Here is a 12,128-nt window from a genome sequence, read left to right as displayed (position 1 = left end):
CCTGACTAAGTGACAGGGATCTCTGTGCATGGGAGCACACAATGGATGTTTGCATACAGCACATGCCCAGATGTGAATTTGTGTTTTTTTTCTGTATTTCCATCCTATTCTGAGTTGGAAAGAACTTGGCAGGATCGGTCTTTCTGTGATATAGGGCGTTTTGGGGCAGGAACTACATGAAACCACCCTGACTTGTGGAAGTGTATTCTGTGTCAGACTGATCTCTTGCACCTACAATGAGGCTGTGCAAGTGCAGATACTAATGATGATGATGTTTGAGGCAGCTGGCGGCGCAGCTTACCACTTGCAGATGCACAATCCCCCACATCAGCCCTACAGAATCTTGCAAAAGGTACATATGTGTCCACTTACATCTATCCTCCTACAAGTCACTCTATGTATAACGCTGGAGCTCCATGTGTCTCAGTAGTGCCAAGCTTCTTTTCGTGCAACGTTTGCCTTCAAATGCAAATAGTTAGCACAAGCAGCTTCTGCTGATGAAAAGGATATGCAGCGTGTCTATATTCTGTGTGCGACTGGGAAAATCACACTAATGCCTAATAGACAGCATGTGGTTCACTGCCCATGGCCACCTGTGGTAACAGAAATATGACATTACCAAACATTAACCCTCAATTTAATGTAAGCACAAGTTTTCTCAGCTATGGAAATAGGCTGCTGGATTTGGGCCTTTTAGGACTTGGATAATAAATATGATTCAAGACCATGCCTATTTACTTATCCTAAATGGAGAGTTAGTGGGCTTAGACCTGGCTAACCCTCCATGACTGTGCATTCATAGCTCTGGGAATGAGCCAGTTAAACTTCTGTGCTGAAATGTAAAATGCAGCATTCGGTAAAAATGCATGAAAGTTATTCAGAGTGTAATTATACCATCATTATCCAGGTACAGACTTCCGCCTTCCACTTTCCTACAGCATCTTCACGGACCAACACTGAGAACCGACCAAAGCACCATAAAGAAGTTGGTAATGGGAATGTGCACAGTTAAAACAATGTTACGGTCATAAAATGTGCAGTGGTACTTCAGAAATGTCACAAATCATTGGGCCATCAGTTGCCTTGTACCATACCTTCATTGTATTTTAATAGTTTACTAATATTTATTATGATTGAATATGGATTTAAGCATGTGCTAAGGTACATCACCATTCTACTGCATTTTTACTTTCACAGAAGTACAAGGTCAAGTTTTCAGGGGTTGAAGGTCAGGGACTTTTTCAAAAGAAGAATTTTTGTTGTCAAGATTGTATCATATTTGAGAGATGTAAATGGAACTGTCTCTGTCGCCACCTGCTGGTCATAAGTGGCTGCATTATTGTATTTTTACTTTTTTTTTTTTTTAAATGTAAGTATAATTCCTTGATTTTGGGAGTTCAGGAATCTATATGAATTATGAGAAACTTTGATTAAAATAAACATGGACAGGTTGGGGAGTGTTTTTAAATTAGCTATATATTTTATTTGCATAACAACTAGAATACTGAAGCTCACAAACACATTGTGTAATCAATAAGATTTATTGAGCAAGACAAGCTACAGATAACATTCAATAAACATTCATGAGTTCAAATAAAGTAAATGAATACATTCAATACATGATGCTTTGGTTAAAAGATATTTTCACATATCAAAACATCACATATAGCATGAACAGTCTGAAAAGAATTGCATAGATGAATTATTGGAAGTGTGCATTTGAATATTAAAAGAACAGATATATATTCAACTACCTGAATTCACCAACCGTGCATTACATCTCTATTAGTGCTTTATGTAATTTTTCTATGACATAATCTTCTATAAGAGGACGGTTGTCAAAAACAATCTTCCCCTAAACAACTTACTGACAAGTATTCATTTGTTTAGATTTGTTTAGGCTGTATCAGTTGCAAAAAAAATAAAAAATAAAAACATGACTCACCCGGGTTATTCTGTTTCTAAACCCATGCCAATAAAGCATAGCAGAAATCAATAGATTCACAAGATTCAAATTTGCATATAAAATGGCGAGTTACATTCAAAACCTGTGTTTAAAAAAAAAAAATTAAAACAAAAATAAAAATATAGAACAAGAATATAAAATATGAAATCCAGATAAATTGTTTACATTTCTGTAGAAGCCATACAAGTAGTATTTATTGCTAAATAGATATTTCTAAGCAGATTATAATGCGTGTAAAAATAAATGGAATACATATAAATGGTTATACTGTAGCTTAAGTATACAGACTTTTTTCCATGTTAAAAATCCTTTTAGACATCCGGGAGTCACCAGTCCATCACAAAATACAGAAGTCATCATATACCATGGGTCTCAAAGCTTATGTATATATAAGACATTCGTAATTCACTAACATGAAGCAGATACATGTGTGATGTGCATATTCACAGATAAGGAAAGGTAACATTTGGGAGGCCTCAGACCGATAACTGTCCCTGGGCAGTTCTCCTAGTTCCTATCAACACTAGATGGACTGAAAGAACCAATAATATTGCTGGCTGATTGTCTTACTTCTCTTAAAGCATAGGAACTAAAAATGGTCAACAATATCCTTAGAAAATACAGTAAGCAGGAGCTGAACAAACCTGACTGACTAACAAAATAACAAACATAAAAATAAAGCAAGAAAATACACATCAATCCATCTACTGTAGGGTAAACCACTCTGTATCAGAGATCCACCACAACTGTATCAGAGATCACCAGTCAAAGGCTGTTTACTGTCCTTCTTTGCAAGCGATTGTGTACACAGATTTACTGCACATGGGCGCAGGTCAACAATGGTATGTGCAGAGGCGATAAATCTCATTGTGTTGCTACGAAGAGGACTGCCCACATTACCACTAACCGTGCATGTTTAACAGATCTCCCCAGTATCACAATTGAAATAATTCGCTCCACCTGTGGCTCTCTTAAAATGTGTCAGCCAGTAATGAATAAACGGTGTACCAACTAGGAGATCTGTAAAACATGCACTGTTAGGGGTCCCTTAGAACTGGAGTTGGGAGACACTGCTCTAGATGATATAATATCAATGCAAGTATGCAGAGTGGTTAGAAAAAAAGCAGGTGTTTCTGACAGTTTAAACGCTGATTCATAGACGTGCATAAATTAGCTATTGCAATCTCCTTCACAGCATGAGAGCTCTGTGTCAGGAGAGCTGCAGAATTTGTGGCAGGTCAGACTTGACTTACAAGTTGTGTGGCTGCCCGTTCTGCGTCAATGTTACTAATGTTTAAGCTGTTGTATGTCATCGGACGGATAAGCTTTGGAAGGCATTAGCTTATTTTAGCAACTGCCATCTGTAGGAGATCGCAGTTGCAATTGCATTAGTGGAAAGTTCCTCCGCAGTGACTGTGTGCTAAGTGTGTGACAGACAGTGGCGGCTCCAGCGCAGTCCAAAACTCACATAGGTGAGCCACACCAACTGCCACCCCAAACGTTGCCAAACATCGCCAGCAGGGACTCACTGGCAATTGGTGTGGCTCCCCTATTTGAATATTGGACTGTCACACACTTAGCACACAGTTACTGCGGATGGACTTTCCAAACTCCCTGTATTAGATTACTTTTAATCCTGGCCTAATTTTGCCTTATATACCACATGCGGTAGACCAACTGCTTCTGGAACGGTTTGTAAAGCACTGGTTTAGTTTCCATTTTTAAAGTAGGAACCCCCCAACTGAAGCAAACGTTTTACATTCTGAGGATATCAACGCTATTTGTTACCAAATAACATTATTACAATGTCACACTAGGAAAAGCGTAACTGCAAAGCAACCGTAGATCCAAAGCAAATAGTGGTTTCGCTAGCATGTTTGTGCACCATACAATAATTCAATAATTGTGTCAATTTTTCATGAAAGAAGAAAGGTTGGTTGTGAAGAGAATTTAAGTATCTTTTTAAAAAGTAAATTAAGAGCCTATTTCTGAAGCTGCAGCTATCCAGTTTTAAAAAAATATACAAATAAGTTTTAATTAGGACTGAACAATTCCTGCAGTCTGTTTTAATATAGAGACTTTTTTCAAATATACTCTTTTAAAACCACATGTAAACACTTCCACTGTCAGTTCATGGATACGCTGACATGAGGGGGATATACTGTAGAGTGAGAGAGAAAGTACAAAAATTTCTATTTTGCAGTAATGTTTTTTTTTTTCCCCCCAATCCTGCATTGCTTACTACAGTGGAGGCCGCCATTTTGTAAACTGAACTAATAACCATACAATTGTAGCCCATCAGTTAAGTTGTTCTTAATGCCTTATGTGACGTCACCAGGTGCAACTGAATAGAAGAACTGGACCAGGCTATAAAATGCAGCTTCACTGTGTACATTACAGGTAAACTTAGGCTTACACAACCATTTCATAGTTGTGTATTAATTACTATTGTCCTTTTCTTGTTGGATTCATCATGAATAATATTACTCTGTCTTTTTTACTTAAAAATAAATGTACAATTCAATTGATTTGATGCTTTCATTAATATATCATTAGAATGATGCTCTTGTTTAGCATCGGGACTTTAAACACATTTTTACATATGAATACAAAACCATGGCCAAGGCCCATTCCTGCTGTATAGTGCAATAATTTTTTTGGTACAAACCAAAAATTCCTTTAGACAAATAGGAACAATATCGGTAAAACAGATCATTCCGGTTAACAGTAATTTTTAAAGTTCTAGAACTTCAGTGCAATAATTTATACAGTGGGCCCATATGAAAAAGGTTACCATGCATTACAGTTATAAAATGATTTCCAAATGATAATTGTATTACCCTAAGCAGTCACATGGTAGTCAGTAAGACTACCTAAATCCACAATTGAAAATGCACCAAAGTTAAACCTATTGCTACAACAAATATAAATCAAATTTAAAAAAAGGCTACTGGCATTATAAAAAGTTAAAGCTACATAAAGTCTATACGTCTCTTCCAAATGTAAAAGTTTACACACGATTGCCGGCATCATTACAGGTTACACTTAATGCCCTGAGATCATGAACACTTGTGTTAATCATATTAATATGCCCATTATAAAAAGCTACATCCATTAATTAGTAACAACAACTGTGCCTTCATAGTCACATCAAGTGTAACATGCACCACATAATCAAAGTGACTGTTTAGTGCATCAGACAGAACCAATTTCTTTTCTAGCGCTAATTCCGATAAGGGGTAATAATTTATTATTTATTGGTAATCTGATAAAAATGTAACACCTTACAAATCATGAATAAGTTCAAGGATTCCATTACCAATGTCCAAAAGAAAATCTGACCCTACATTAACTAAATTGCAGACAGTGGTAATCTACTTTAAAAAGGGAAAGCGTTGCAGCATCTAAGTATTCATCAAAAATCCTAAACAGCCGTGCTGGTTAAAAATACATAACAAACTTGACAATAGACTGGCTCACATCATAACAGTAACAATAAATATGAATCAAAAATATAAAATACATGGTAATCTGCAGCTTTCATTCACAAAACCTGGCTGCTCAGAGGATACATAAACTTAAGAGTGTAGAAAATGAAGATAAAAAATGGCACTTTGTTATATTTCATCTACCTGTACATACATTGTGCAGTTTGTAATCTTAACACTGGATACTGGTTTATGAGGAGGTGACATACAATGACAAACATACTACAGCATTGGCTGGGTGTGACAAGCAGCGGTTTCCTGAGGAGATACAGATGGGAATTCTTTATGACTGAGAGCAAACCACTAGTTTTGTGCTAAACCATGGCAGATGACTGTCTAAGGAGAGCAGAGCAACACTAATGTACAGTATATATTAATTTCTCCTGCTTTATAATGCAGCCAAGCTGTTGGGTAATCACACTTCCCATAATGAGCATTATGGAAGATGTTGCCCAGCAACACTCGGAGTAACAACGTTTGGTTATCTCTGTTGCACACAAGCATGCTTTAGATTAAACTTGATTTTAAGCAGCATATGTGGAACCAATGGCAGCAGGTATATTTCCTATGTGCTAACACGCTATACATATTACAGACATCAGACCCTTACATTTTGAGTGACATAGGCACTTATCACCATAAGATAAGGTCTAATCATGATATACATGTTTTGAGGAAATAAATGCAAATATGAAATGCTTAAAGTGGATCAGTCACCCATACACCACTGATTGTGCCTTAGTGATAGCACTTGTTGCTAGTCAATCAATAAGCTGCATTCTAACTTAGCCGACACAAGTTAGTTAAAAGGGATCTGTCCACTATTTTATAGGCTGTAAGCAGTCTCAACCTAAAAATATAATTTAATTCTATAGTAAAGCTGCTTTGTATAATGCCAGCCACGCTGGCTGGACCACATCAGTGTTATAATTGGCATTAGTGAATAGTTGTGGCAAATAAAACTATGCTCTGATATAGGATAACAAATTTGTATTATTCCTAACAGAGTCACTTTTTGATTTGCATAACTAAATGCCAATTGTTCCTATGTTGTCTTATTCCTTTTTCATGCATTGAACATACTGCGGAAATGCTTGTGCAATACCAACTTCGACAGCTGCTCAGAGCCAGATAATGCTGCACGCAGTTTGTCACTTGTGGGGGAGACAATAGACTGACAGGACATGGGAAGGGGACACTGCCTTGACACTTCAACCAAGGACTAGGAAAAACACATTTTCTTGAGATTTCCTATAAGCTTGTGAGCATCATTGGCATTATGGATCCATCTCTCATTGTTTGTAATAGGAATCTGAAAAGAGAGAAACACAGATCAGTAAATAGCAGCTGTAGATCTTAAGGTGTGTGCATTGCAAAGAGTCATGTGAAATGTAATGGGTACGTTGTCAATGAATTGCTACCCAGGAATACAGGCACAAATGCCTGAAGAGGAAGACAAGAATTCTAGGCAAATTTATATATCGGACGACGACCCTAACTGTTTACTATGGAGAGATGTAAAACCTCCAACCTACAACAGTCTCAAAGATATGCAGAGATAACAGCAATGCCAATGGTCAGAATTGTATTTGCCGACTCCTTTAAAAAGAAACCACATTTGTAGCCTATGCTCTTAATACCGTTTCACCAAACATTTTACATCTGTTATGGTTTTAATAACTAGATTAAGTTTTTGCCTTTTACACTACATAGATTCAGACTTTATATTTCACTCTACCAGAGTGAATTCTTTTTACATGTGGGGCAGAGAGTAAATGCAGACAGTGTTTTCTTAAAGAAGCACTTTGGCAGTGTTTTTATTCAGTGGCCATTCTAGAAGAATATTCCATAGACAAAAAACCTTTTGGTTTCACATGTCCCATTAAGGCTGCTTAGACATGATCTGAAAAGTCACAAAACCTATTGATTTTCTGCCACTCAAACTTCAAAAAGCAATGAAATTACGATCATTAAGGCTGACACCTTAATTGACGTGTTCCTTGAGCAATACATATATGGTATGCCATCACACCCTGTGGTTAACTGCAGATTCAGCACGCTCACAGAATGAGAATGCTGTCACTCACAAAATGGTGGAACTGCTAATTCACAGAATTGTGTGCTTATTGGAATACACACATGCAGTCTATGCAACTGAGGTCAAAGCAGAAATAGCTTTTTTAAAATTTATTAACTATCAGGGTTTGGATGAGCAAACCGGGCCACCTGCAGGGGAGAAGGGCAATAAAATGGTAAACTAACGCATGTGGAAGAGGGGATAGCACACAGGAGGTTGGTTTGGGGAGGTGCAGAGTGCGAGACGGCTGTAGGCGTGTGGGGTAGCGGTGGTGCAGTGCAAAGGGGGCATCAGTGGATGACAGTGGGCTCACTGGTAGTTCGTATGCACCTGAGAAAATCAAATCAATAAATCACAGATGCACGAATGCAGCAGTGAGAGCCATCTACGCAACTGTTAAAAATGGAATGTGTTAAACAAAAAAAAAAAGGCGTAGCCCCACCCCCTAGAAGACAACCAACACCGGGCTTTGGAGCCCCAGTACTGGTTGTGCTAAATACAGGGGACAAAGGACGTAGGGGTTTTCCGTATGAAGCACAACCAGCACCAGGCTTTTCAGAACCAGTCCTGGTTGCCAAAATACGGGGGACAAACGATGTAGGGGGTCCCCCATATTTAACGCAATTAGCACTGGGCTCTGAGTCGGTCCTGGTACTGGAAATACAGGGGGAAAAAAAATGCATATGGCCCCACTGTATTTCCCAGAACCAGCACCGGACCCTTTCTAGCAGGGGGGTGATGCCACAGCCAGGGGAGCCCTTATACCTGGCCCCCAGCTGAAGCATCACCCCTGACTGCTAGTCAGCCCAGGCTGGGGATCCCAGGGGAGTTGGGGACCCCCCCATTAAAGGGGTCCCCCCTCTCCAGGGCACCTCAGGCCGATAGCCCGGGGCTATCCCCAGCACCCCTGGGCGGTAGGTGCTGGGTTGATTTGTGTTGTGTGGTGCATATGAATATATAAATATTGTCATTTGCAGTAGTACTACAGGTCCCAGCAGGCATCCCCCACATACTGGCACTTATAGAACCACAAGTACCAGCAGGCGGAGCACCAAGGACCTGCTGGTACCTATAGTACCTGTGCAAAAGAAATATTAAAATAAAACAGACACCGTTTTTTAAAATATTTTATTTAGCAGGACCTTCACTTGGAGGGCGACGGCCTTTAAGCTGTTTTTACTGGCCGTAGCCCATCCAGGGCTCCCGCGGCGTCTTGAGTCTTTGGCAGCTCTTCTCTGCTGCCGCCCCGCCGCCGACTGAGTTCACGGCAACTCGCGCTGGCAGTATTTAAGCCAGCCGAGGAGGCGGGGCGATAACGTCGCGAGTCGTAATTGGCTCACGGCGGCCATCTTTTAATTTCAAAAATGGCGCTGAGGCGCCATTTTTGTAAAGGGCATACTCGAATCTCACCATTGAATTCAATGGTGAGAACCACTCATTGGCTGAGAGGCGGATAGTAGTGTTCTTAGAGAACACTACTAATATTCGTGGGCTCGGGTAATTTATTTTTTTTCCCAAGACCCAGGATTTCCCTACTTTGGAACGAAGAGGAAAGATACACGCATAGAAAGAGGAGAGTATGAAATTTTTTATTACAGGTACACCATTGGATTACCTACTGGAGAAGAGGACAGATTGGCTTCAGGGATACATAGGCGAGTATGTGAGAGAGTGTATGCATGTGTGAGTACATGCGTGTGCATGTACGTTTTAATAAAATTATACTTTTCTAAATATTGTTTTTTTTAAATATTGCTTTTGTTGTGGAACTACAGCTACCAGCAGGCCCGTAATGCCCCGCATGCTGATACTTGTGCTTCTCCAAGTACCAGCATGCAGGGGAGGCTTGCTGGGAACTGTAGTTCCACAGCAAAAGACAATATTTTAAATTTAATTGCACCACACTTTACATAATCAACCCGGCACCAACCGCCCAGGGGTGCCGGGGATAGCCCTGGGCTATCAGCCTGGTGTGCCCTGGAGAGGGGGACCCCTTTATTGGGGGGGGGTCACCAGCTCCTCAGGGATCAGTGGCCTGGGTGACTTACGGTCAGGTGTGATGCTTCGGCTGAGGAGCCCGGTGAAAGGGCTCCCCTGGCTGTGGCATCACCCCCCCTGCTAGAAATGGTCCGGGTGCTGGTTCTGGGAAATACAGGGAGGGCCCTATGCATTTTTTCCCCCTGTGTTTCCACAGCTCAGAGCCCAGTGCTGGTTGCACTACATTCAGGGCACCCCTATGTCATTTGTCCCCCGTATTTTGGCAACCAGGACTGGTTCTGAAAAGCCTGGTGCTGGTTGTGCTTCATACTGGGGGACCCCTACATCGTTTGTCCCCTATATTTAGCACAACCAGTACTGGGGGCTCCATAGCCCGGGGCTGTTTGTTTTTTTGGGGGGGAGGGGGCCACGCCAATTTTATTTTTTACACCGTTTTTATTTTTAAAACACAGAAGCACAGACGGGTCTAACTGACCCGTCCATGCTTCTGTGTTTGTTTGTTTTTAAACACAGATGCAGAGATCACGGAATTTTTAGATCCGAACCTGCATCTGTGTGCTGCTACCTCCCCCGGGTCCTAACGCATACACCACCGCAAACGCCCGCTACTGTTCTCTGTTCCTGGCCGCAGCTAATGTCTGCTAACCCCTACCCCCTCTACCCCGCATCCCGGCCGCAGCAAACACAGGCTTCCTACCCCCCGGTCCCGGCCCCCGCTACCGCCCGCAAAAAACGGCCATCTTGCTGCACCCAAGTGAAGCCACTATGACTACACCTGCTGGAGGCTCCTACTGAGTCTGCGCAACAAGTTGAAAAGTCCTATCTCTACAATGGCGCATTCTTGAGGTAATAGTTTAAAAACTAACTTTCAAATTTACCTGAACCCCAAAAGCAAGTACCCTGGCACAATAGCTACCTAATAAAACAAACCCCAAGTCTAAATTCGCCACCTACCCTGAGTTTTGCCTTCCCAAAAAACCCCATAGACTACAGCAGAAAAGTTGTCCTAATTGAGAATGTCAGAAAAATGTGACAGTTGGAGCTTTAGATCACTCCCATGTCCTAATTTTTTGTGTTTATGCCCTGAAATTTGGCATGCAGCACCGTGCAATAGTTCTACCCGCCCCTACCAAATTTCAACTCGGTACCTCCTATAAGCTTTTGAGGTGTAGCCCCTTAAACACCCTGCCGCCCTCCCCCCCCTTCGGAATTCTCTATGGAGAAATCCATTTTTTTAGATGCAGCCTTAATAGAAGGGCACGACTGTGCCCTTATAATACTGTGAAAATAGATTGAATTCTGTGCATTTAACTCAGTGACTATTGGTCAGTGCATTCCAATAAACAGACGTAGCAATTGTGCCGCCATTGTATAAGCCAAGCACAGTAGGAGTTCCACCTGTAATGCTAACACAACCAACCTGTTTTTAATTTCATTTCATGCCTTATGATTTGTTGTAGAATCACTGCGAGTATACGGAGGTCACAGGGAACCTCATTGCTTACAGACAGATGCAGTTCCCCAAGTTCTGCAAGTTACAAAATACCTAAGACAATTAGGCCAGTATTTCAATTGCAGGCGAAAAGCCGTTCCCGGCGAAAAGTTTCCGCCGATAACGTCATTTCGCCAGGCGGAAACTTATCCCCGTATTCAATTGCAAAAACTTTTCGCCGGTGCGAAAGTCTGCACCTTGTAACCAGTGGAAAAGATTTGCCTCTGAATGGAGGTGGAAAAAAGTGCAGAATTGGGGGTTTGGGGTGCAAAGTTGCGAGAGAACACACCTCCAGCCTTGGGACAGTCCCCCAAAGGTAAACTGCGTAAAAAAAAAAAAAAAAAAATACTTTAGATCACCCCCGAAAAGTACTTTAGTTTTGGGGGTAAAAAAAAAAGTTGGGGGACAAAGTTAAAAACTAGCGAAATAGACTCCAGGGGGTCCCCCAAGTATGCTCAATCTGTTTTTTTGATTGCAGGTGCTTGCTGAAGGTGCGTATTTTAAAACCTCACTTTAGCGATTTTTAACCATGCTTGAACCCATTTTCATGTACCCCAAATTTGCTGAGACTTATTTTTGCCAAAAAAAACCTGCTAAATGCTATTCTTCACCACTTGTGCGAAGATGTTAAATAGCAGCTATTGAGAGCATTTAAACACCCCAAATGACTACAGCAGGGCTATTCGGGGGTATCCATAGTGATCCCCCATGTCAGTGCATCTTTTGGGGGATGTCAGGCTGATTTCCCCAAATCTGACAGCACCTTTCACCTGTTTAAGATTTGCCGGGACGCATTTTCGTGTTGGAATTGAATAGGGCGAAAAGCGCCCGCGCACAAGGAAAGTGTTTTCGCCAAAAACACGTGATGTAGGCGGAAAGTCCGGGACTTTTCACCTGCAATTGAATACGGGCCTTAGATGGACTAGTAGCTTCTTCTCTGCTCATCTACTGCTCTTTGACTCTATGGTGTAAATTTACAAACAACTAATTTTCAGCAGTTTTGCGGGTGGTTTTAAAGCAGTGATTTTTTTATTTAAACCAATGCATGTCATGTATTAACTAAAAATGCTGCTTTCAATTGTTCTATTACTCTAGCTTTGTATTATC

At 41.0% G+C, this 12,128-nt stretch overlaps 1 protein-coding gene across 2 annotated transcripts in view; it reads right to left on the bottom strand.

Moving 5' to 3' along the window:
* Window positions 1-1,528: 1,528 nt before the first annotated feature.
* The window catches only part of CCDC50 (coiled-coil domain containing 50), a 107,908-nt gene continuing 97,308 nt past the window's right edge, over window positions 1,529-12,128 (bottom strand). For both annotated transcript variants that reach the window (XM_088444807.1, XM_088444808.1), the window contains one exon: window positions 1,529-6,766. In XM_088444807.1, coding sequence (XP_088300933.1) covers window positions 6,747-6,766 — 20 coding nt within the window. In that variant the 3' untranslated portion in view covers window positions 1,529-6,746. The remainder of the gene's footprint in view (window positions 6,767-12,128) is intronic.

This window comes from Taudactylus pleione, unplaced genomic scaffold, assembly GCF_031769625.1.
Source record: "Taudactylus pleione unplaced genomic scaffold, aTauple2 ptg000372l, whole genome shotgun sequence".
Taxonomy (NCBI): Eukaryota; Metazoa; Chordata; class Amphibia; order Anura; family Myobatrachidae; genus Taudactylus; species Taudactylus pleione.
Note: the sequence above shows the minus strand (reverse complement) of the source record. Positions and strands in the feature narration are given on the sequence as shown.